At 39.1% G+C, this 25551-nt stretch overlaps 1 protein-coding gene across 2 annotated transcripts in view; it reads left to right on the forward strand.

The window, feature by feature from the left end:
• Positions 1 to 394: 394 nt before the first annotated feature.
• The window catches only part of LOC119552817, a 78244-nt gene continuing 53087 nt past the window's right edge, over positions 395 to 25551 (forward strand). The window contains exons 1-3 of one of the 2 annotated variants that reach the window (XM_037862664.1): positions 395 to 921; positions 21993 to 22260; positions 22637 to 22773. In XM_037862664.1, coding sequence (XP_037718592.1) covers positions 21993 to 22260; positions 22637 to 22773 — 405 coding nt within the window. In that variant the 5' untranslated portion in view covers positions 395 to 921. Of the gene's footprint in view, positions 922 to 21992; positions 22261 to 22636; positions 22774 to 25551 lie in introns of those variants that run through there. The other variant, XM_037862665.1, reaches the window with a different exon arrangement.

The following is a 25551-nucleotide window of genomic DNA, read 5'->3' on the forward strand; positions in this document are numbered from 1 at the left end:
ATGGCCCCGGAAAATGCGCATGTCCAAGCGAATCCCTGACGCATGCAACATTTTTTGACAGCAATCAGATGTTTTGGAATGTTGGCGCCCAGACACCCACACAGACGCACTGGCAAACGCTCACACAGACGCGGGAGCTTTGTTTTTGTTAACCTTGCCTAACGACGAACGGCGAAAACAAAACAAAAACGTGGAGAGGCGCAGCGAGAGAGCGAAAAGGGGAGCACGTGCGGAGAGAAGAGCGCACGTGCGCTGCGCATGCGCAGAGAAAACGCTGAATGGAAGCGGGAGAAAGGCGGAAAAGTCGGAGAGAGCGGTGAAAGCTCTTCTGGCCTGCCTTTCGGGCCGTCCAGGATTCCGAGTTTGTGGCCAAGTCATTACGTTCGAACGCAGTAGTTGGAACAAGGACGCGTTACGTGCAGAAACCCAGCGCGCAGCCCGAAAATCGCATAAAAATCGCCTAAGCGCGCTGTCACCAGCGGATAAAATTAAAAATTAAATATATATGCAGCAGTGATAAAATTACAAAAAATTCTGCTGCCCTTATTGAGGAGTCCAAAGTGCCACAGTGCTTTTGTGTGTTCTTGTGTTCTTACCAAGGGAAAATTGTGCCAAATCAGCAGATAGTCGTTACGTATACGCAACGTGTGCGGAGTGTTGTTTTATTGATTGCCAGGCAGTGGGGCCACACTTAAACAAAGGGAAAATGCTGATGAAACAGTGAGGATTTAAAGAGCAGCCTCTCCGCCGAGGCTCGAGCAGTGAAATGTGTGCAGCTGACAGTCAAGGTCGCCGCCGCCTCATGTCACCCACAAAAACATAGGGATCTACACCGAAAAAAACAATAATAATAAAAGCAAACGAAGCGTTTTCGCAAGCAGTTCGAAGTCATCAGCAGCTCATCAACGAAGCGAACTTAAAGTAAGCAAAGTGCCAAGTCAGTCAAAAAATCGAAAATACCTAACTTGATACAGAGCAGGGGAAACTCGGTGTGGAAAGGCGGTAATCCCACCGAGAAAGCAGCCCTCCTTGGTGTGTGTGCCACAAGCTTATCTCCTCGGTTAGACACACATGGATACATTATGTACCCTGTACAAAGGAGCATATATATAGGGGAGCAATCCTTAAGCCGGCTACAAAGACAAGTCTGCAGGCAGCCTCTTGTCGCCGGATTCTTGCATTCTTTTTGCAGGACAACGAACCGAGTATCAACTGTTGGATTATTTTTGTATTGGTTATTTTCGTGCGCCCCGGCTGACATAGTTTTTGCAGCCTTTGTCTATTATTTGCGGCCTGTGACTGCATTACAGGTAGGCCTGCCAAACGAACTCTGAGACGGGTCAGGACACAGATTTCCGGATCGAGTGCCTGAGTAATGAAAATGTGGCTTTCTGCTTTGTTTTCGGGCTTGTGGCAGGCAAATCCCTAATGGAATTGAGTGGATGGCACACACAACGGATGGCAGAGTCATTTAATTTAAATATTTAAAAATGGCCTGCACTCGAGTTGGAATATATAAAGTAGTAGGTTGTGAAAATAATAAATATACCTATTTTGTGACTCACAAATATCCCTGAAAATAAGAATTATTTATGAGGGTAAATATATATATATAGGATTTTAAGATATTAGGTGATTAGGAGTAATACAAATAAAACAATGATATTTTCAACAATGTAAAACGTTGGAAAAAAAATTATTTTAAGAAAAAGGAAAAACAGAATTCTTTTCATAATAAATTCTCAAAAGCGAGTTTTCAAATTCAAATTTATTTGAGATACTGTGACCTAATTCAATTTAGAAAATGTTAAATTAAAAAGTTCAAGGACATTTTCTGAGAATTGTGTGCTCTTAGCAACGCCTACTTGCCATAAATTTCATGGAAGTGACATCAAAGAAATTCTGCAAACAGATCTGATATCTTATGTTTTAAAAGAGGCACCGAAACTTTTCTGCTTATCAATGTACCCTACAACTCGTCTCAAGTTAATTTTGCCTTAAAGATTGTTGATGGCGACCCATATGTACACTCGCCCTTTTCAACTTTGTCATTGTGCGAGTACGAGAAAAAGGAGGGGAAACATCAACTCACATCAAGTGGAGGTTCCCGCCCACGTGGCGTATGAGTTATGCATTATGACTTGCCGCTCCGAGACTTTCCCCAAATATATTTCCATCATCCCAAGCACTTTGTTTGCTCTACGCATTACGACAAATATTTGCCCATCGGACAACATATTCTTGTGTTGTCTTCTGGGTTTTTCTGCTGTTGTTCTGTATTCTTTTTTTGTGATTTTATACTTGTTTGTTACTTTGGCTTGTGGGCCGTGCGAGAACGAGGTCAGAGCTAAAATCTAAGCCGTAAGCTCTAGCCAAAACAGCTGATGTCAGCAGAAAATGTGTGCACGAAACGTGTTTTTTGTTTCAGACTCTCCCGAGAACTACACAGAAATAAAATCCGCAGCATAGAACCGGATGGTGGAATAAGTTTTCTGAGAAATTGTTTGAGCTTAAAGAAAAATAGAGATGAAAAAGTATAAAATAGTAGAGCTTCCCCTAAAGTGCATAGCCAAAATCTAGTCAAAATTCATAAATTAATTAGGTTTAATCTTAAGCAGTCGTCATTATTTTTAACTTTTGTGATATATTCTAATATATTATTTAAAATTTTTAATTTTAAATCTATAGATTGAAACAGAGTTGCTATGTTAGTTAGCCTCATATAAAAATTACTTTAAAATTTAAAAACAGCATTCAACCGATGATAACGCCTAGTTGAATTTGTTTAAGTGCAGGGGCGGACATACAAGTCACTGAAAGTGGGCGGGGCCATGGAGGTGGTTCTCTAACAGCCACTCGACCATGGCCGAGAGCAGTGTCAAAGACTTTTTGCGGGCTCTGATTTATCAGCAGTGCACCCCGCAGGCGCCTGCTGCACCCACACCCGACTAGTCCTGAGTTGCCTGGCATAAATTAAGTGTTTATTTTGGCTTCAGCTGGGATATCGTTACATTTTATGCATGCCAAACTCCCTCGACTGGTCATCATAAATTTGTTTTGTGCAGCCCGCTTTTAGGCGTTCCTTGCAGTGTGTTTGCTTCCATGGGCGGAGAAATGAAAGTGTGCCAAATCGGAAAAGAAATGCTTGGAATTCAGGAAAGTATTCCCATCGATTTCATTTAGCCTGGATTTGCGGATATTTATCACTTCGTAAAAGTTTCGAAACTATGTTATTAAAATGGTAACGGCAATTACTCAAAGCCAAATCTTAAAATTTATAGAGACAATATCCATTTATCAGAAAATGTCTGTTGTCTTATAAACATTAAATTTGAACCTGCTTGTAAACAAAAAAAAAAACGTTACATTTTCTAGGTAAAAATAAATATTTGAGTAAAAGCAACTTTCTTAGCACGTTTTTAAATAAGTTTTAGATTTTGGGGCTTACGTTAATTACTTGAATAACAAAATAATTAATACTTACTATCGACTATCTGATACCCAATTCTCCGTTCTCCAAACTAAAAATAAACATGCCTCCAGATGGCGCCAGGTGAAATTCATACACCAATGGTGTGTAATGGTGTCTTCAACCCCTTTCATATTTTTGAATAAAAACCATATACCCTTTACCACCTCTATGGGTAACTGGTATAAAGAAATAGTGGAACACATGTACTCATGCAGAAAAGGGTATTTCGGCAGCTCTATTAATATGACTAATAAACATTTGTGTTACCACATGGGCGCTCACTCAGGATTCATGTTATTTATATAAGCTTCTTCCATATTTAAAGCTAATGCCGTATGCACATTTCAATCTCGAAACCGGAAAAAGCAAAGAGAGGTGAAAGGTGGCGGGAAAAAGGAAACTCTCGCTGATTTATGTGCTAGTTTTCCTGGCGATTTCTCGCTTTTTTTGTGCGCTTTCCTTTTTCGTTTTTTGCCTCTCTAACTAGTTTTTGAGAGTTGTGCAGAAGCATTTTACTCCAATTAAATTTTCATGCCATATGAGCATTTCGCACAGCAACTGGGACAACAACAAGGACGAGAGTGGCGCACAACGCGACGCTATTTTCAATTTCCGCTGCACAGAAGTACAGAAAGGAATGCGATTTTTAACACAATTTCACTTTGCCGAGCTAACAACAGGCTGCGAGTGTGCCACTGTGTGAGTACTTGGCATAGAAAACGTTGACGTCTAAAAACAACAGACCAGACCCCATCGAAAGCCCATACCCATCCCATGCCCGACCAATTCCATCCGACTCAAAGCCCGACGACCCGACACATCGACCCAGAAAGCCCTTCGCCTCACTCACCGACTGACAGTTCAAGTCAAAATGCCCTTTTATTGAGATTTAAGCATTTTTGGGTCATTTCCGAATTGTGTTTGCGCAACAGAGATAGACACTGGCCGGGCGAGAGGGCACGGCCAGCGTTTAAATATTAAAAACCTTGTAGCGAAACTACTAGGAAGCCCGAAAAATCAATAACCAACAGCGGCCAGAGTTGAAGGCTAAGCGGGGCCCCTACAAAAATACGGAATAAAACGGGGCAGTGGAAAAAAAACATTTAGCCAACAACCAAAATGGGCATTTTGCATGCATAGATACATGAGACCTGCGAAGGATGGCCACACATGATGAAAAAGGATACACATGACTGCGAAAAAATAAAGCGAGGAAGAAGAATGAAAAACAGAAAAACTTTTTAAAAAGCTTGTTTTATTGGCATTTAGCCTCGGCTTGTTTGAGCACACAATATAACATGATATTGTAATGTAAATAGTTAAGCCAACACTGTTTTTTCCAGTAATGATTTCGAGTTTTAAAGTAGGGATTTCATCACAAGTGGGCCAGTGAATCAATGAATTCCATTTTTTCACATATTTTTGTAACAAAAAGTTTTCTTGTGTACGTATCGTTAGGTCTAATGTTACAATTGTTACACGAACTCGTACTTGTACTTTTTTAGATACCAAAAGTTGTTCCTTGCTTACACATCGTTTTGCTAATGTTACAATCGTTCCAAGAACTTGTAACATAGATGTGAAAAATTCCTTTTTTAATTGTCAGATTCTTTTTTCTCTGCTTATTGATGTTTTTGGTAATATAAAACTGAAAAGTTAAGTAATAAAAGTTTGATAAAATTTCGTATATTACCAAATTAACTTGCCAAAATACCATCTTATGTGCAATTCGATATCTGAACTGTTGTTTTCCTATAACTATTTTATGATACATTTTTCTCTTTAATTCTTAATGAGATTTAATCTTAAAAATACAATGATTTTTTGAAAATAATTGTATCTAGCCAAATTTTGTTTGAAATGGCAAGTAACTAACCATTACTTTTTACTGTAATATTTACAATATAAAAATGGCGGACCTTGATCCATATTAAATATATATTGACAAAAAAAATATCAAGAAGAACATATATTTTCTATCTATCCATCTAAATCTAAAAGATTGAAGAAGATTATAATTATACTAAATATTAAAATGAGAATCGCAGTATTTTCGCTACACGAAATCGATGTAAGTTACGTGGTAGGTCCCATAATAGGCCCAAATTTCCCTTATGACATCAATCAACTTTAAGCATCAGACATATGTAGCACACCGCTATCCAAATGCGGAACCGGAACCCATTTGCTGGCCAACATATCATATCTAAATTACCATTATGCGACCGACATTTTATTCGGGGCTTCCGTGATACTGGTACTTTCACTTTGACTTTCGCCGACCCCCAGCTAGTTTGTGGGTCCCCCTTCGAGTGAACTCTTCTTTAGGCCATTTCGGTTGCTCTTGGCCCTCTCGCGTGTACGGGTTTAATATATCGCGGCCTTATAATGTACGTACTGCTGTTTGCTCTTTGCCTTGCATGCTGAAAATGGAACTCGGAACTCTCGGGGTAAAAACAAATTACATATGAGTTAGCCCCGTTTTTCGTTCTCCCCAGTCCACCACCCCACCCCTTTTAGCCTTTTCGCAGTCGCTTCAAGGCCACAATAGCGGTCAGGCCGTAGTCGGTCAAAGTTGGTTGCTGTTTGGGTTTAGCTCTGCAATTATATTGTACTGTGTTTCCTTTTTTCGCGGCTCTAATGAAAAATGTTCGCCGGCAGAGCGGCTGCTTTTCATGTTTTCATAAATAATTAAATTTCTCGTTTTGTTCGGCCTTTGTGAGCAGCACGAGCGAGGGAAAAAATGAAATTGAAATGGGCACAGGGTCGCCACTAATTAGGAACGTATTTCACTGGACTTCGTTCCCAGAACGGATGCACTAAATTGGCAGAGAAAGGAGGGAGAGTGAGGAAAGTTCGAGGGTCTCAATTCAAGTTGCTTCTTGTCAAGTTGCTGTTGCCAATTATGCAAAGTTTTCGGAAGCAACTTGACGTGGCCAATTGCAAGCTGAAGCACTTGGCCTGGCTTTTCCAGGGTTCGGTGTTTTTGTTTTCGATAGTGTGCCCAATGGCCATTTGACAAGATAAGATGCGGAAATAAACAAGCCTGTTCTGAAGCTGTCCAATAAATATTTTGAAACTTTTCCGCTCCAATTTGTTTTATGGAAGGTTAGTATGCATTGAATGCAGTGAAGTAATACAATCTTGGTCGACAAAAGATCAATTTTGTTGTGCAATGGAATAAATAACTTTTTATGACGTAAAATCTTAGATAATTCGGTTATACATTAGTAATAATTATCATATTTGGGTTCCATACAAACAAGAACTCTCTAAAGTAATTTCGCATTCTGGCTTATTGATTAAAATGGGCAGCCAATTCGTCACTTGACATTTCTGTTTGCTGGCTAACTTCTCACATTGTCGACTTCGTCACAATTACCCAAAGCAACTGAACAATCTGTAAGGGAATACTATATATAAAACTTGGTCCTGATTAAATCGATGACAACCTTTTCCGGCAAGTTCCGTTTTTGCTTTCGTGGCTCGAGTAAGTTTTTTGTTTTTTCCAAAGCGAAATTGAACTGTGCCATTGGCAGGCCCAAGAGGGCTGTTGTTTGTTGTTGGTTGCTGGTTGTTACACTCGTCCTGCTGCCACGCCCCCTTTCTCCTTGGAGAGATGTAACTTCTACGGGCTACTACGTGTCCGTTGCGCTCTGTTTGCGTGAGCCGGAGAAATGCAAGGACCTCTGCGTCTGCGGCCCGCTCTCCTTTTCCACTCACATGCCATTTCATTTTCCGGCTTTTCTATTTCTATTTCAATTTTTATTTTTGTTGGGGCCAAAGTTTATAAGTTTCGCAGAATTTTCTGCTGTGCCATCGGTTTTGGCCGTTGTCCCAAAAGTCAAGCATCAATTTGATCAACTCTTGGCGCCAGTCTTTAATATGTTTTCAATTTTTTCTCCTTTTACTCGAAGACATTCGCAGTTCCTTCATATTTCGGCGAAAACCTCAGCCAGTTTATTGTTTTCCTTGCTCGAAGCTTGTTACACGCCATTTAGTTTCACTCTGCATATGGAAAGGGAAGAGGAAAATGTTTGCCGGAGCCACAGCAAATGCGAAATGAGAAAATATCTCGACTGCGTTTAAAAATGTTCTTGCAGATTGCAATACTTTCTCGCACATGACGAGAAGTTTGGTATGAATTCGCAGACAAAGTTGGTTTGGAAACGAATTTTCTTGGTCACAGCAATTGCTTTTTGTGTCTCGTCTTGTTTTTATTGCCGAGCAGCTAATTTGAAAGTTTTGGCAGAAACAAGAAATCAAAAGATTGATGCGAGACAAATTGCAAAAGTCGCATAAATCTCATTGAATTCGAACCTGAAATAAATTCATCGGGGAGTACATATTATATATGTGCAGATATATATTACTTTATTAAAGTAAATTCCAATTTAAACTGTGGTTGTATACGTATTTCCGCTGTCACACATTTCGGTTTGGCGTTTGTTCGATCACAAATTGCGGCCAACTGGCACCAATTGTTATCTATTGTCCTTGGTTTGTGGCTGTCAAAAAAATGCCATCAATTAATTTTAAAAGGGGAATTATGAATGATAAAAACTACATATAAGCCCGTTTATAGGTGGGCAAACAGTAAAAGAATTGAAATGGAAAATGCTTGAAAGCCCCAAAGCAAATTTGAAACATTTTTGCAATTTTTTTTGTGCCGTAATTTGATTTGCATAAAAACTAAATAAATTGCCAAGATAAAACTCCACAAAGCCATGACAGCCAGTGCTCAGACAAACGAAAAAAGAGATACGTGACACCCAGTTACTGGCCACAGAAAATCAAGTGCCAATAAATACCAAAAATTGTACAATAAACACGCGCCGGGCTAAAAGTGCAGGGCTGTTGGAATTTGAGGCGAGTGGATATCAAACATCGAGCTAGTCCATAAACAACTGATTGGAAAGGGATAGGAGCTCTGTACATATATGTAAATGTATATGCTTCAAAGGCAATTTGTACAAGGTTTAATTGGAATTGATTTCTATTGATTTTTATTTTTGAGGCTGTAAGTAATGGAAGAAATATTGTTTGCCCAGGTATCAGATTTCATAAATATTATGCAAGGAATCGACACCACTGAAATAACCTTTCGGTCTACAATCAAATAGAATAATTCTTAAATCTAGTCGTATTTGTACTAAAAACAAGTACGATTTATTAATAAAGTAACAAAGTTGCAGGCATGATTTAAGGACGAATAATTCTTAAATCAATACACATAAAATGTAAATATAAATTTGATTTTAACTATACGCTAGATAGAGAAATAAGTATTCGAAACTTAAAACGAAATAAACAAAATATTTCAAAATTACATTAATATTATGTGCCGCTCACGGGCACTAACACTGTGTACTTTATGCGCCTTATATACCGAGCACTTTCAAAATAAGCAGTTGGGAATTTTTAGAATGGGCAGATATTTAAATCCAGAATGTGCTTAATATAAGTCCCTTGTCAGTACGAACGATATTAAAATGGTAAGCATGAAATCGTTCTTAAATCAAGACTATTTGTACTTGATACTAGCACGGTGTTTTCCCTAAGTGCAATTTTCGCTCAAAGCCTCATTAAGTCCTTTAAAGCAGAGAATGTGGAAACTGAAAATAAATTTTCCAAAAGATTGGTCATCTTTTAAATTAAAAATCTTTAACTACAGAATACAACATTAGGGAAAATTGTAAAAATTATAAACTGTGACTTATAAAAAATAATATTTATTAGTTGTCATTAAAGTCTTAGTCCAAAATTGAGACTTCAAGAGGTTTTAAACAGCATAACCTAAATATAATATTCGTAATCCTTTTTTATAGCAATTTAAATAGATTAATAATTAATAATAGTGATTTAAATAGATTATACACAAATGGTGCTTAGTTTAACAAAATTGCGGACGCTATATCTTTCATTTAGACTTCCCATAAATACCGCAACGAAGTGAATGTCAAATTGAGTAGCCCAGTCCAATTACGAACTCTTCTCTTTTCACTTTCTCTGCCTGCCATTCTCTGGTGGGAAATTTCATTTTCTAATAGGCGCCAATAACGCTTTGATTGCGCGCTCCCCAAAAACTAGGCCATAGTGTACAGCAAAAACAGACGACGACAAAAATTGAGGAATTGAGGAATTGAGGACGTCGACGCTGGCTCCTTTCTCCGCTTTCTCCCCACTTCCCTCGATTTCCCAGCGCTTTCTCTGCATTTTCCCCCTTTTCTTCTGCGGGAGCTTGTCAAGTGGCTGCTTCAGAGCTCACTGTTCTGAGCAATGTGGGCTAAGTTGAGCTCTGCTCCTCGTCTATTGATTGCATTAAAGGCGGAGAGCTCGGGAAACCAACGAAATATTACGTATACGTACATTAAAATTCAATTTACGTCCGTTCGATTCAGCTGCTGCCGGCTGACAGTTTGAACTTTAATTAAAGCCACCAACGACAGGGTGATAAGGGTCATTGATTAGGAAACATGGCCAGGCAGTTCAATTGGCAAGCACGTGTGCGGGGCCATATAAATGGGATGAAAACCCTACAAAATCGGCACACACAACCCGAAGAAGGACATAATCAAACATCAACAGGGAAAAAGTAAATGTCGCTAATGTAATTTATTGTTCAAGGTGTCGTTACGAATTGAAACGACATTCGGGCGAAAAGGTTTGGTTGGGTTAATTAAGGAAGTATACAAACCTCATATATTCCAATAAATTATATATTCTAACGCTTTTTATAAATGGAAGAAATATTTTAGACAGGGTTTCCTCTTAATATTTTCAAAGGAGGTCGGAATTCAAGATAAACTAGACATTTATAGTTTAATTTTCAATTTGAAAAGGTAACCATACTAATGTTCATTCAGAATGAACTCTCTTCGCATAACCATTTCTTCGAGTGGTTCTTCATTAAGATATTCGGCGTGTTCAGGGGCAAGACATTGCCAAAATTTTTGACTAATTAAGTCATCCAGCGGTGGTGAGGTAAGGAGGGGCTTCGTGGCTGTCTGACATTCTGGCCGTAATGTTCGGGTGACACGCAAACACGTAGACAATCAACGCCATCAGAGGCAGTGACAATGGGGATCCTTGCCGTTTCGGGCCGAAACAGAATAATTCCGGAGTCGGGCTTAGCATATTTGAAAGTTTTGTCGCAGGACTCCAAATGGCTGTTACTGCTACTGCCATTATTATAGTTATTTGTCAGCATTAGTGCAGTTGGAAAGTGGCGCTGACTAAACAAATTAGCACATTTTCATGTTGTTATGCAATGGAATTGCTAGTTTCCGTTCTGCCCCAGCGTTTGCCTTTGCAGGTGACAACCAGGTGAAGTGTCCTAATGAAGGTAGGAGGAAAGTGGCTACAAATGGGCTGTAGCTATTAGTTGGGCCGGGTGAACTTCGGATTTTGGGACGCCTAAAATCAGTTCCGCATATTTTTGAAAATAAGTTTGATTAAATAAGTTCACGTGAAGCGTGGTACTATATGTTAATGTGATGAACTAGATTACCTTGATATTGACCCTAATTAGTATAGATCTCTATTTCTTAACATAATGACCTAAATTCTATTTATTTCACGTTAATAACATAAACATAACAATATCAGATTAATATGATTATAGTTTTGATTTAACAATGCTCTTCGGCGACAAAAACTTCAACGATATTATAAGGTTTTCACTTTAAATTTTCTTTATAAAGATTATTACCCTTTTTTCAACATTTAATTTAAGTCGCATTCAAGGCTCACCCTAGTATTTAATTAAACAGAGTTGTAAAAAGTTATCAATCAAATTAATTGTGTTGCCTCTCGGGGGCGGAACTACATAAAAACTGTTCTAGAGAATGTAATCAACTCAAATTTCAATCAGCCATTAAATTAAAAACCTCCCCGGCCAGTTATGCGCATTTTACATTCCCTGTTTTATGGCAGACGCATTCCCCAGATTACCCCACTCTTACGTACTGTTTACATTCTGACACTCCCCCTTTCACCTACCTGGCCCACCTTGCCCACCTATGCTTTTAATTAAAGCCACAAAAATGCAGCACACAAGAAAAACAAGAAAAAGAGACACGTTTTACTGCAACCAATTAAACCATAACGCATACATTATAATTTTATTTTTATTTTAATATTTATGTGTTTTCCGCTATGCGCCCCAAGTGAGCACCTGACTAGGTGTGTGTGTGCCATAAAACGGCGCCCAATTACTTAAAACTAACGAAAAACCCCTCACCAAGGTCCCCAGGTCCCCGAAGCCGTAGAATTTTCCCTTCGCAAATATAAATATCACACCTTTCCACCCGCCCACACATCCGATTTAATATGTATGGATACATCCTAGTTTTCCTCCAAGACAATGTAGGCAACTACAACTACACAGCTCTGCCATTCCTGGCTGCGTGTAGTGCAGTGTATTCCGAGTAATCAAAAATGCAAATCGAGCCCATGAATTTCGAATTAGTTTTCAGCCTGGCAGGACACGGGGGCGGTGGCGAAAGTGGGCGGAGTGTTTAGGCCACGCGGATTTTAGGCTAACGAACACACGTACTCCACTACGGCCGTATCTTTCGCCCCCACAGCCGTACGTGTAACAAATTTGTATCAGTTAGGCCGTGGCCAGGAGGATTGGAATCGGAGGACTCGTTCCCGGCAGCGTTTACCTGGTTTACCTGTTCCAGCGTAACCAAACCTGCAGAACGAAAAAACAGAAAGTACACGAAAATAGTTCACGGCATTGCGCGTGAGGCAACCGTGGAAACAGAGAGATGGTTGCGTGAGGCCAATTAAATGCTGCGTATGTCGACTGCCAGAAGCCACTGAACACTGAGAAAAACAACTATAAAAATGTTAAATACAAAATAAATGAATATTAAGGAACGACCCTGTAAAATAATTATTTCAAAACCAAATGAATATACGCAGGTAGCACTAATACACGTATTATTTTAAAATAGATTGCAAATTTTCTACTAAAATTACTTTGAGTACGAATGAGTAAGATATTACTAAACAGCAGTATTTTATTACTGTCAACACAGTATTTTTTACTGTCAAAAAAGTTTTAGTGTTACCAAATTATAACGGAATGTCTTAAAATCAGGAATTATTTGATTAAATTTATAATTTTGAATACTTAAAATAATCATTACATAAAAATAAAGTGGTAAAGTATTTTAAGTACATAGCATAATTGTATTTCAACTTAATAATTTCCTTTGTTCGGTATTTTTTTGTACAATAATTTGTGTTTAAATTTAGTGCGTTTTAGACGAAGGTACATCGAAAACTTAACTTCGAAATATAGATCTAAGTGCTCGAGTTTTTAGGGAAAGTTTCCTGAGAGTATTCACGCGGCCATCCCTGCGATCCAGAACAAGGCTTATACCGTACTGAGACCCGTGATTTGTGGCCTCTGTTGGTTTTCGACTCGGGATCATCCAGTGCCAGGGCCTCACCCATCTCCATTTACCCTCCATGTACGTGACGCGCATTTCCGCAAGTCTGCCTATCAAATATAAAGTGCCAGCAATTTATATTTCAACGCAGCGGAAAATGGGGGCGGCAGCGGAATTCAGGCAGTCAAAGCCAAGCAAATCAATGTAAATATTTTTAAGGAAGCGCCACAGCAAAAGAGGGAAGCCGAAAGGTTAAAGCGTTTGTGGACTGGAAAATGCAGGCCGAGTCAAGAACTGCATTTGTCGGCTTTCGAAAGCTTTCCTTTTATTTTTCCGATTTTCGTTTTTTCGGTTGGCTTCTGCTCCTCCAGCCCACTCCCAGTGGCATTTTCAATTTTACTTTATATGCAAATTTGGCATTTTGTAGCAACTGCTGCCATTGATAGCTCTCAGACTCTCTTTCCCGGCCTCCGCTATGTTTTTCAGTTGGTTTCCGTAACCCATTCGGAGCCCGGGTCTTTAAGCCAGCTTTATTGGGGCTGCATTGCATTTGAATTTCTATAAATTTTTCATTTTCCATTTAGTTGCAGTGGCACACCACAAAATAAAGCGAACATTGGCGAGCAACACAAACTAAATCCCCTTACATTTTGTTGCAATGTGTTTACGGCTGTTTTTCTTTAATTTGGGTGAATATTTTTGGCAGTGAGGTCTCTGAGTTTGAAACCAACCTATGGAACTCATTGTGGCTGCTTAGTAAATAAATAAAATATCTCCAAATGGGGGTTGAACTTTATAGTTTATCTTGATATATAGTTAAATTTCAATGACAATCACTTGGTATTGTGAGACTGGTATCTTTAACTTTAAATGAAAATCATTAAAGGCAATATAATATATATATGACTGTATCTATCATTCTAAGGTTAATGATGCATGTAAAATATTTAAAAATCTCTATTTATACCTTATAAATATATACTTTGATTAATAGTTATTGCATGCTGGACTCAATACATATGTTGAGTTTTTCATAATTAATAATCAGGAAATAATAGTGTGGACGAAATTCGTATCCGCTGTAATAGCTCCAAACTGCACACTGAAAGAGTAATCAATATAGGACTACTTTAAGGCAATGTGTGCCATAAATAGACCCAAAAACTATGGCACTCAGGCACGTCATATTCGTTCATACGCCACCTAAAAGCACCAACTGCCATTAATCTCGGATACTACTAAAGCCACCGCACGTAGGTGGGGACCTTCTCCCCCCTGGAACCCTAAAGCCCCCCTAGCCACACTCTAATGGCACTCTGATGCTGCTAACAAAGTCTAAAAATCCGACCGAAACTGTTTGCCATCGCCGACTCTGTCGCCGCCGCTGGCGATGGGCAAAAGTGTCAAAGTGCTAAAGTATGTTCAAAGATTCATAAGATTAAATGCAAAAGCCTATGTCGCGCCCTCTCTTTCTCTTAGCACCGTGGTGTCTATTGCTGTCTCTATTTGCCCTTGCGGTGTCTGGAAGATACCTATCTTGAAATAGGTATCTCGGATTTTAAGACGGACTTGGTAAAAGATACAATGTGACTAGAACAAAATCTTTAAAAATCGTAGAAAATCTTTTCAAAAGATAGATTTAAGCCCGAAAGACTCCTGAAGGTATCCACCCATTATTCCCTTTAAACGCATGTAAGACGTGGCGTATGCGCAATGTGTGTGTGCGCCCAAGACGATGGAACTCATTATGCCCAGTTCGAAGGAGGCAAAGAAGCAAATGGAATGGATGGAGGAGAAAAGCCACGTCTAGTCCTGGCGCCGAAGGCTACCGACTACGTCTGGCCAGTCCTTGAGCTCACCTCGAGATTTTCATTTGGCCTCGGCCAATGCATTATACTCCCTGCATTAGCTTGGCCCAGAAGTTCATTGCCCCACGGCTTTTCATTCTCCTCTAGTTTTTTTTATAAAGAAATTATATGCAGGGATAGCTTGAATTTCAATTTTCGCCGGCCTGCTTCGCTTTTCTTTCTCCGTGCGGAATGCCCCGGCGTAGTGAGCGCGAAAAATTTAAATTGAAAATGCAAAATGCTCATATGCAATTTGTTTGAAAGAAAAGCTGAGGGGGTTTCGGCCCTTTTTACAGTTTGCCGGGCATAAAAATCCACGACGGTCTACATTGTTGTCAGTTTGTAGCTTTGGCTACAATCGTTTGCTTTACGACCACACCCACACACATGCTGGCAGGACAGGGCATTTGGCATTTTATGCGAAATGTTTGCTCGGCGAAGGAGCCGTCGGGATTCGGCAATATAGTTGTACGAGTATGAGGTCCCTGGCCCTTCCTTGGCCACCAATTCCGGCTTTAGCTGCGAGTTCCAGCCATTCCACTCCTTGGCTCGGCTTTAAAATTAAGTTTACATTTTTAATGTGCAAAAAGGGTCTGGCCCCTCGCCCTCGGAACTGCGTCAGTTTTATGTTTGCCAACTTTAATGGTCATGACTCTTGGTATTTTTGCTCGCAAGTTGATAGTCAGCTTGAGAAATAGTTCAGAAAGACATAAGATACAGGAGTATGTGGCAAATAAGTCATATCATAGCGCAAATGACAGAGGTGTAAAATATGTCAGTTGGATGAAGACAACCCAGGGGAATTTGATTAAATTTCTGGTCATGCAAGTGGAACATTTTGCTTAAAAGGGAAAACTCAGTTGCATAATCCTTTGTTTGTTCGCCAGCATGTGTAATTTGGTGCTGTCTTATTCCAAAAAATAATATACATTTTCTTAGTTATAAATGGCTTTCCATTCAATAATGTTATTCGGTAAATAAAGTGTAATACAATTATAAAGTCAATTCATTAATTTTTATTTTCCTGTGAGGATGTAAACTAATTTTATTTAATGCTACGTTGCATTGCATTGATGAACGGAAAATTCAAGGAAACATTTACTTTTAATTGAGTTGTTATTTAAATTATTTGGTTCTTGACTTGATTTTTGCTTTGGTAGATCCCCTTTTATTTTATATAACTTCCAAAGAACTTTATTTAAAATCTAACTACTTTATTTTACATGTGTACTTTTAGCCCATGGAACTAAATTGGCTCATAAATTTTTTTGCAATTCCCCAATCACATTAAAAGATTGATGTGCACTATGGAAGTGATCCCTCTACCTAATCGACCAAATCATTCTTCTCCTTTCGATAATATAATTCAAATCTGAAGAATGGCGTTTTCGATTGATTAATTCGCTCTAGCTGATTCCCAATTAAATGCTACTCATACGCCGCATTGTCCGCCGCGAAATTCATCAGGGTGCAACCACCCCCGTACTTCTATATCTCACCCCTGGGTCCTCGGTTTAGCAGCCTTGATTGAGCCGCGTTGGCCAAATCACGTTGCAATTGCCACAGACGAAGCTGGAGCGCAAACGAGAGGAGAAACGAGACTCATTAGTCCGAAGCGTGATGCGTGACACCAACTTTAAATTGTGCAAAGACAGGCGACAGGACCTCCGCCCTCTCCGCCATCCCCGCACTCCCCCCGCGTCCTGGCCAACCATTTCCCATTTCCATCACATTGCAGCGTAATCTTGGCCATTACTCAAAAAGTAGCTTCGCACGTAGACTGCGACTAAAAAAGAAACGCGGAAAAATTGCAACCACTGCTACACCAGAGAAAAATCTTAAACTTCAAATATAATTTTGCATTTAAATAACAACGATTGAAAATTAGATTAAAAAAACACTCATTTCAGGCAAATACACACAAAGCAAAACCATCCTTCTTTTATAAGTCATCATATCTTATTATAATAAAAATTAGAAATTATTTATTGTCCGCTCTTTTTAATATATTTCCATGTTGAATTTTCGAAAAAAGTGGGAATCTGATTTTTAAGTTGTTTTCCATGAATATAACGTATATGTACATTAGGGGGAATCGATTTGGAGGGCTTTAAATCGTGGAAACTATGTCATGAAAATCACATTTGACCCTCCGCTAATGTGTATATTTATATATATACATATATATAATATATTGTAAGCCATTTATTTTCCACAAATGGTATCTCAGTCTTTAGCCCTAAGATTGTTAATTGAAAAGCTAAATGTATTAATTTTTTCTGGTGTAGCCTGGCTCTGCGGGTGACATCCCCAGTCTGTTTGTGTTTGTGCTGCCGTTTTGCCCGGCAGCAACTCCCCCTGCTCCGCACCCATGCCCCAGCCTCCCGCCCCTCGCCGTGCGCCTCTGTCCTTGCCACAGTCGCCTTTGAAATCAGAATCCACTGGAGCTCCCCTGTGCCTCTCCTAATGGCTTTGTTATGCTAATTTCTTGACGCCTGCTGGCCATTGGAGTCGCCATTTGCCCCTCGGCCCTGCCGACTTTTGATGCTGTTTCTTATTAATTTAATTATAAATATTATTCTTTTTTTCGGCTGTTGTTTCTGGTGGCAATTGCTTAGCGGGAAATGGAAAAAATTCAAATATCTACATTTGCATCGTGATTTTAAACTTTTTGTCGGACAAAGAATTCTAGTTTCCGCTTGGTGTGCTCGGCACTGAGAAAAAGTATTATGCAATGGAAATTAGATAATTTCTAAAATAAAATCTAGATCCATTGCATAATACTTTTTCTCAGTGCAGAGCACACCAAACGGAAACTAGAATTCTTTGTCCGAGAAAAAGTTTAAAAATGCAAATGTTGATATTTTTTCCATTCGTATATTTGTTAATATGATTTTAAATATTTTTTTGTGATAACTTTTATTGTACTGATCCTAAACTGTAAACAGAATAAAATGGTGTCCTAATTTTTCACACCAAAACTTAGTTGTTCAACCAATAATCAAATCAAAATTAGATCTTTCTGATGTATTGAAAAACACATCAATGTATTTTAGCAATGCATTGAGAACCTCACAATTGAGACAATCGAGTAATGTTTTCTGTGGGCTTTCAGCTTCACTTTCTGGCCCAGATGCGTTTATTTACTGCTGTAGGACTAAAGGACAACGTTATCGCTGGCTTTCCCCATATTCCTCTTCGTAGTGCTTACAGAAAAAGCGAAACTCTGTCATTTGGTGAATGGGACTTAGCTGGAAATCCTTTCATAAGCATCGCATAAATTCTTTGTCAATTGTGGCAAATTCCTAGCCAGTCCAGTTGGTCAGTCGACCAGTAGTTTTTCTATTGCTTTCTCCTCTACCTCTTGCCTTCTAATTGTGCCATGTGTGCTGGTGAGTCTTCAAATTGTAACTAGAATTTGATTGAGCCTGGCATGAGAGTACATTGATGGGATTAGCCTTGCAAAAGGCGACTGCATGTGGCCTTAGATGAAATGAAAGACCTTTAAGCCATGACAAGCTGTAGATGCAGGTGGTCAAAACGCATTGGGTAATTGGGGATTCTGTTGACAATCGGTTCTCCGAAAGTGAAGGGATAAAATGCAAAGTAAATCGTGAAACTCCTTAAAGGTATAACCAGTACATAATAAATCTGATAAGATAAAATCCTGTTGTTATTTTATTGGTCTTAAAAGTAAAATATGCACAATTTAATAACTTTATTTAAAAGACAATGTATATAAATATGAAGGAGATCAGAGGTAAGCTGCTTCAGATTAACGAATTAAAACTTTATAATTACTTAATACAATAACAAATAATAAAAAGCGAAATATAGGGAAAACATATGACATACATATATGACAGTTATCCTTTATCTTTCATATAATGACCCGATATGCAGAACAAAATAAATGTTCAGTAGTAATTATATTAAAAGTGCTGCTTACCAACAGCATTCGATCCAGCTAAAATTGGAATGTTAGAAAAAATCTTAAAGCACGAATAATTAAATGAATTGTAAACCCACAACATTTTTTTTTTAATTAAAAAACTAATAAATACTTTCGCCTTTTTTGACAACATTTTGGGCAGTGCTGTATAGAGGCTTTTTTATAGCTACGCTAGGGTCAAATATGATAAGATTCGCCTACATCACGATGTTTTGTAATTCATATTTTATATTTATACATATATAGTTTGCTTTGCTATACAGTTTTTTCGGAAAAGTAACAGCGGTATTAACTCTTCGGCTTTCCGATGCTAGTTTCCATTCTTGTTTATTGGATAAGTAGTGTTTTCAGTGTTTTCATGTTCTGTATTTATTCAAGTATGCTCCTCCTGGAAGTCGCTCATCCAATGTTTCTTCCTTGGAGTCCTTCCATTGTTGTTTGCCGTCTTTCTTCCGCTCTCCTTGGCCTGTTTTCTGTCCGTGGTTGCTCCTGTTTGCCGGCATGTGGCTTAGGAATGGCTTACAGGCCGCTTCCCTGTTTTTTCCTGTTTTTTCTGCTTTTGACCCGAGGGACGGCTGATGCTGCAACCGATTATCTTCCGACTCTCCCGCCTTTCTTCCTTATCGCTGGTTATTATCCTTCCAGCTCAGCAACAGCCTTTTTCATGATTTTCAGCTGCGTGTAACTGCATTCTTAAGCTCAATCAAACAGGGAGCCGGGCGAATATGCATTGAATTAAGTGAGCGATATTCGTATTTTTGTGGATGCTTGGCCGAAAACCCGGAAGAGCTTTATAATTAAAATTCCCCAAGCCCGGAATCCTTGGGCCCACACATAGGTGCATTCCCCTACAGAATTTAAATGTCGTTTTACCAGAGCGGCCGGGTGTATGTGCGCTCGACGTTCAAGTGAAACTTTAGACATAAAAGCCAGACCCCTTGAAATCCCTTTTTTCCGTGTCCACCCTTTCGGGCCTCATTGTTGTTGCTGGCTAAAACCGTGCAGACATTTGGACCTAACTACTTGAAGTTTTATGCCCCGTTTCCTTGCTTCTTTTCCCTTTTTTCCTGCCACATGGGAGGACTTTATGGCGCATACGTGTGGGTTCCTCGGGGCGCATATTGAAAACTCAGCATTGTTATGACTTTGAAACAAACTGAGGGCGAAAGCATCTTTTCTCCTTAGCCCTCAACCTAATGGCAGGTGCAAGAAAAAATGCGAGGCAGGAAAAAGCGAGCGGGAATAAAACTGCTATCGGTCTGCGTGCTCAAAAGCGCACTTGATTGCTCAAATCCTTTGTGTATCCCCTTTTAAGCCTTTTGTTTTCCATTATGCGCCGGAAGTGTTGTAAACACTTCAGCACGGGACAGCAGCCTGAGCCACAGCCACAGCAACAATAACAGTAACCCGAGAACACCAAAAGGGCAAGGAAAGTCCAAGTCCAAGACGACGTCTCAAGCCCCACTTCCTTCTTCACGTAAAGACCCGCTTGAAGAATGTTCCTAACCAAAGTAGAAAGAATGAAAGTCGCATGTCTTGAATAATTTAAAGTTATTTCAACATACAAACAAATATGTGCAGCCATTACTTTTTACAATCTTAAGAAAATACCTCAACTATTTATAGAATATAACAAGTAAAGCTATGGAATCTGTAGGATATAGATGTCCGAACAGGGTTTCAAACTTTATTTTATTGCAAATTTTGTATGACGATTAGGAAAATTCGAAATCATAAGCTTTTAATCTAATCTCGCAAGGGATATTGAAACTGACGGACTTGGCGATATCGACTATCGATGCTGATCAAGAATATATTTACCCTATAGGGTCGGAAACGTCTGACCAATGGTCTCCGCAAAGGTATACAAAATAACACCGATGTTGTGAAACACATTTCAAAAATGGTTTATCGTTGAATAAAACGTTTTCTTTTATTTCTTGACAAAAAACTTATTCTTAATTTCAATTTATTTCTTAAAAACAATATTTATTACAAAGTACCTTCATTGGGACATAAAAATTAAAATTGCATAAGCTCAAGAAAACATAAGGATCACATTTTAAGTGTGTTCTTGTAGATTTGGCGACATTTTTAATAAAAAGAAGCAGGAAGAAGTCGGAAATAAAGCATAATAATGAAGCTGACAATCCGGGGGCTGAGAAAGAGATGAGATAGGGGAAAGCGACGCGTGCCAAACGGGAAAACACTCATAACACTTGGCTCCCCATTTTCCCGGTCCCTTTCTTTTGAGTCGGACCCTCGTGGCTTTCTCCTGTCAATATGTTTCCCGCTCGACTTGTGCTATAATTGTGTGTTCCCTCCCTGGAACGCTTGCCATGTACTCGAATGTGTGAGTCAGCGGGACTAAGGAGTGGAGATAATGCCAACCGGGACACTTTCAGTTACTTAGCCCGAGAAACTGGGGAGCGTCTGTTGCTCGGGGACTGGAGGATTGAAGGACTAAAAGACTGAATCTGACCCGGGCGTCTTGTTCCCCCTTTGTTCCCGTTGTTTTAGAAACTTACAAGTGGCCAACGAAAATATCCCAACTGAAGCTAAAATAATTAGCTGGGGGCTAAGCAGAAATTGCAGAAAAATGAGAAGGCCACAAGGGGCAGTTCGTAGGGATAAGAGGAGAAAGTGGTTGGAAGGGATGAACCAATGACAAGGAACTGAAAACGAAGGCAGGTGAGGGAATTCTTAAAGGCTTCGACGTTAAAACTTCATCTAAGTTTGCAGGAACTTTATGGGACTACAAATTTAAGTTAACTATCTAATGACTTAGGGTCCATGCTGATTACTAAAGAGCTATGTGTGAACTCAGTTTAAATGGAATTTGCATAAAAATAATCAATATTGAGTTGGGCAAACAATTTAATAACGATGTTAAGATACGTTTCAAAATCAAAATAATTTGAAATATAAAATATGTTATTAGTTACAGCATAGAGCGGTGGGCCCATACTGTCTTGGGTATCCCTACTTCAATTGGTTAATGATTTATAATTTTAAAATGTAAATTTATGGGTTCCACTTGAGGTTTTCTATTACGGTAACCCTTGTATCTACATTTGTGTACCTTAATGGGTAACCACTCACAACTCCATCTTTGTCAGGCGTTTGCCTTCTGATCTGCGGGGCAACTGACGGGGTGAACACCCTGTCTGCTCAAATTCGCATCGCCCATCTAGGTCAGCTGGCGGTCGCTTCCTGCGACTCACCGCCATCTCATTTTCCGGCTGACAGGAGCGCTTTGATTCCAGCACATCACCTGACAATTTGTTGACTCAACTAATCTCCTTCCGCCCTTTCAGATGCCCAGGATGGGGAGACGTCACAAGCACTGCCATCGGCTGTGCGGTTCATCTTCATCTCCGCTGCAGCGGCTGGTGGAGCTGCAGCTCCTCCTGCCGGCGCTCCTGGTCGTCCTGCTGGCCACCACCCTGGGACTCGCCTGCCGCGTCTCCGAGTTCTCCTGCAAGGGCAGCGGGAACAGCGGCACCATCTGCGTGCCCCTGGACAAATACTGCGACGGACGCAGCGATTGCGCCGATGGCAAGGATGAGCCCAAACATTGCTCTGGTGAGTGAATGCCGCCAGCTGTCGTCCGCCTCTCTGCTGGAGAGGATTTGCAAACAGTACAGTGAACGGTCGAAGGAGCAAACTGCGCACACTTAAAATTATAAAATATTGAACTGTGTTCTTTTCATTATTTAGTTCGAATTTTATCTTGAAACACAATCCTAGTTTCTATGATTTAAATTCATTACTTGTTAAAAATGAGCTTTCGCAATAATGAACTTACCTATTAAATTATATAGCTACTTATACAAAAAAATGAATTCAAAAATTAAAATTAAAAAGAAAGAGATCTCGTAAAACACTCTTTTGGTCGTTTACTGTAGTTTGCACTTATGGCCCTTCAACTCACATTCTACTTTTTTCAACTCCCCAACAGTCTGCAATCGTACATATTATGGCGATATCGGACGCACCTATGCCATAAAAGTGCCAACGCCACAGTGGAATAAATTGCCTTTCCTCTGTCACTTGACATTCACAGCATCCGGTCATGATCAAGGCGACATTGTGCAGGTGAGTGGGGTCGAAGGTTCTGAAGGGTAGTCGATAGTGATGGTTGCTCATCTAGGTACTTTTACATAATTTATAAAATATATCTTACTGAAAAGTAACTCAATTTTCTTTTATATATACATTTTTTTTAAACTTAATTTTATTAATCTTATTTTTTTATTAATTTTATTTTCTCGGGTGTTAAAGAAGTTGGAATATAAATTTGACATTTTCGTTTTTTCATCCAAATATATTTTATGAGCTTTTTTATATTTATGGGGTACTTACATTTAAAAATTGTAGATTATAATCCCACAAGTGTTTTTAACATAAAGTTAAACCAACTTTCATGACTTCTTTTTTAAGCATTGTGGAACATATATATTGAAGTAAAATAAAATACTATTAGTATAAGAAATGGTGAATGTATAATTGACACATAAGTTTTTTCACCTAGGGATAGTTTATGAGCTTTTCTTTTTTCATGAGGTAGTTGCCTTTAAAAATGTTAGATTACTATCACCTAATTTTGTTCTTAACATACTTTTATGAATGTAAGTCATATTTTTTTTAAGGTTAAACCAATTTAAATTTGAAAATATTCTTAGGCAGTATTGTCTAGTATACCCTTATCCCAAGTCCGGTACCTTTCTCACCACTGGTGTTGGCGGTGCCGAATCAGTGGAGTGTTTGCCCGGCTCGTGTTGTTGTCCGCTGTCCGCTGTCCGTTTGTTGGCTTTCGTGCGCCGTAGGCCAAAGATTAGCCGTGCGTCAGCGAAATAAAAGTGCAGTGCACACACACATGCTCTCGAGGGCAGAGGAGGGCGGTCCTGGAGGGGAGTGCACTCTAACGGGAACCCACACACCCACTTTCGCAGACAGCGCCACGCACAAATGCACCGCCGTGAAATATTCGCAGACACATCCTCCTTTCCCAACAACGGCAATCCGATTCGTACATATCGCATGAGGAGCTGTCTGTGCCTGCCACCCGGACGAGGTATATGGGTTCTGTCCGGAAAGGCACAAGTTAATTGTGTAGTACGCGGATAGCGCAGAGACTTTAGTGGTTTAAGCTAAGATAAACAAGGTTCCTCAACCATTTTAAAATGGCTGCTAGAAATTGGATTTTAAAAGCTTTGTACAACATCAATATAGTTAACTTAAATACTTTTAATAACACCGTTTAACATTTTTAGTATTTTTTAGATAGCAAAATCAAAAAGTACTCATTGAAAGTTTTGAAAAAGGGCAGTTGTAGTAAAGTACTCTTTAAAATTGGAAATATTGTATTTATTCCAACTGCCACTTCAGTATAATAATTTTTTGTTATTACTCGTTATATGCTTAAATATTTTACTTCTTTATGTTTAACGTACAATAATGTAAGGGACATGTACCTCAAACATGAATGGGCTTAAAAATACTGTCGTTATAAGTCATACCAAAACCACAAATTTAAAATCCCGTATTTATTTACCGTCTTGCTCTGTGTATTACCAGTTCTTAAATTTGTTATTTATATTACTCAATATATACGAAAAATTCTTTCATGTCACAATTAACTTTTATTATTTATGCATACTAAGTTTAAATGTGTGCCTAATAATACATTGTTAACTATTGAAAGGAATACCCATTTGCTGCTGTTCTGACTTAGTTTCAGATGTTTCCAATTCAAGTCTGGCTCATACAAGTTATTTTAATTGATGTTTAATCAATGAGATATGCAAGCTTTAGGATCAATAATTTCTGAGATCACAATAAAGTCTATTAGAAGGTTCTTGAAGGATTTATGGTGATCTTGCAAAAGTGTAAGCTAGTCTTTCTGAATCGTGATAATCAGAACAAGGAAACGTTTAAGTTTGTAGACTTTTTCTATTCGGTCAAATTTTTCCAAAATACCAGGGTATTTTTAAGCCTCTACGTATCCTTTTCTCGCTTTCTGCACACTCCGTTCGTGCTTGTTCGGTAGAATGTCTCCATTTCTCGCATTGGCGGCATATCTCCTGACATTTTGGGGGCTCCGGCATTTGGTGCGTGCTTAATTAGGACTTCCAGCGATTGCAGTCGGATCCTAGTCACCCCGAGAGCTCTTTAAGTGGAACGGAGCTCTTTAAAACGCCTTTGGAGACACCGAAAAAGACAGAAAAATAGGAGAGCAAGGAGATGCAGGGGCTGACGCAGAAATAAGCAAACAAATCGAATAGCACTGGGGAAGGGGAACCACCCACGTTGACAATGAAATTAGACACGCTTCAAAACATTTTTGGCGAGCTGTCAGAGAAACGTCAATTTCAATTTCGAAAATAATTGATTTCCCCTGCAATTTGCGTAAACATCGCAATGAGCAGTTGAGTCCCAGGAAGTGGTAGTCAGCAAATCTGTTTCCCCGTTCCCAAGCCACCCCATTTGCTCCTTAAATTTCCCCAATCCGCCTGGGAGTCCCGCACACACACATTTGAATAAGTTTGCGAGATGATGTATGCAAAATGTTCCTTCGTGGGCTTTGCACCTTGCACAAATCTGTCATGCATAAGGTATAACTTTTATTTTGTGTTTCCGAATTTGTAGACCACTTTTTGTGTAGAACGTGGGTACACCTGAAAAAAGAGTATTGTGGCATTGAATTTATAAAATGCTTCGTCAGGTTCTGTCTTTCAAAGTTCATCTTATCATATGAATAGGGCTTGGCCTCGTTTTTTCGTCCTTACTTTAATAACAATATTTAAAATTAAACTGGTTCCGAAAATACGAAAATATTTTAAAACACAAACTTTGTAAAAAATATAACCTTCA

This window comes from Drosophila subpulchrella, chromosome 3L (assembly GCF_014743375.2).
Source record: "Drosophila subpulchrella strain 33 F10 #4 breed RU33 chromosome 3L, RU_Dsub_v1.1 Primary Assembly, whole genome shotgun sequence".
NCBI lineage: Eukaryota > Metazoa > Arthropoda > Insecta > Diptera > Drosophilidae > Drosophila > Drosophila subpulchrella.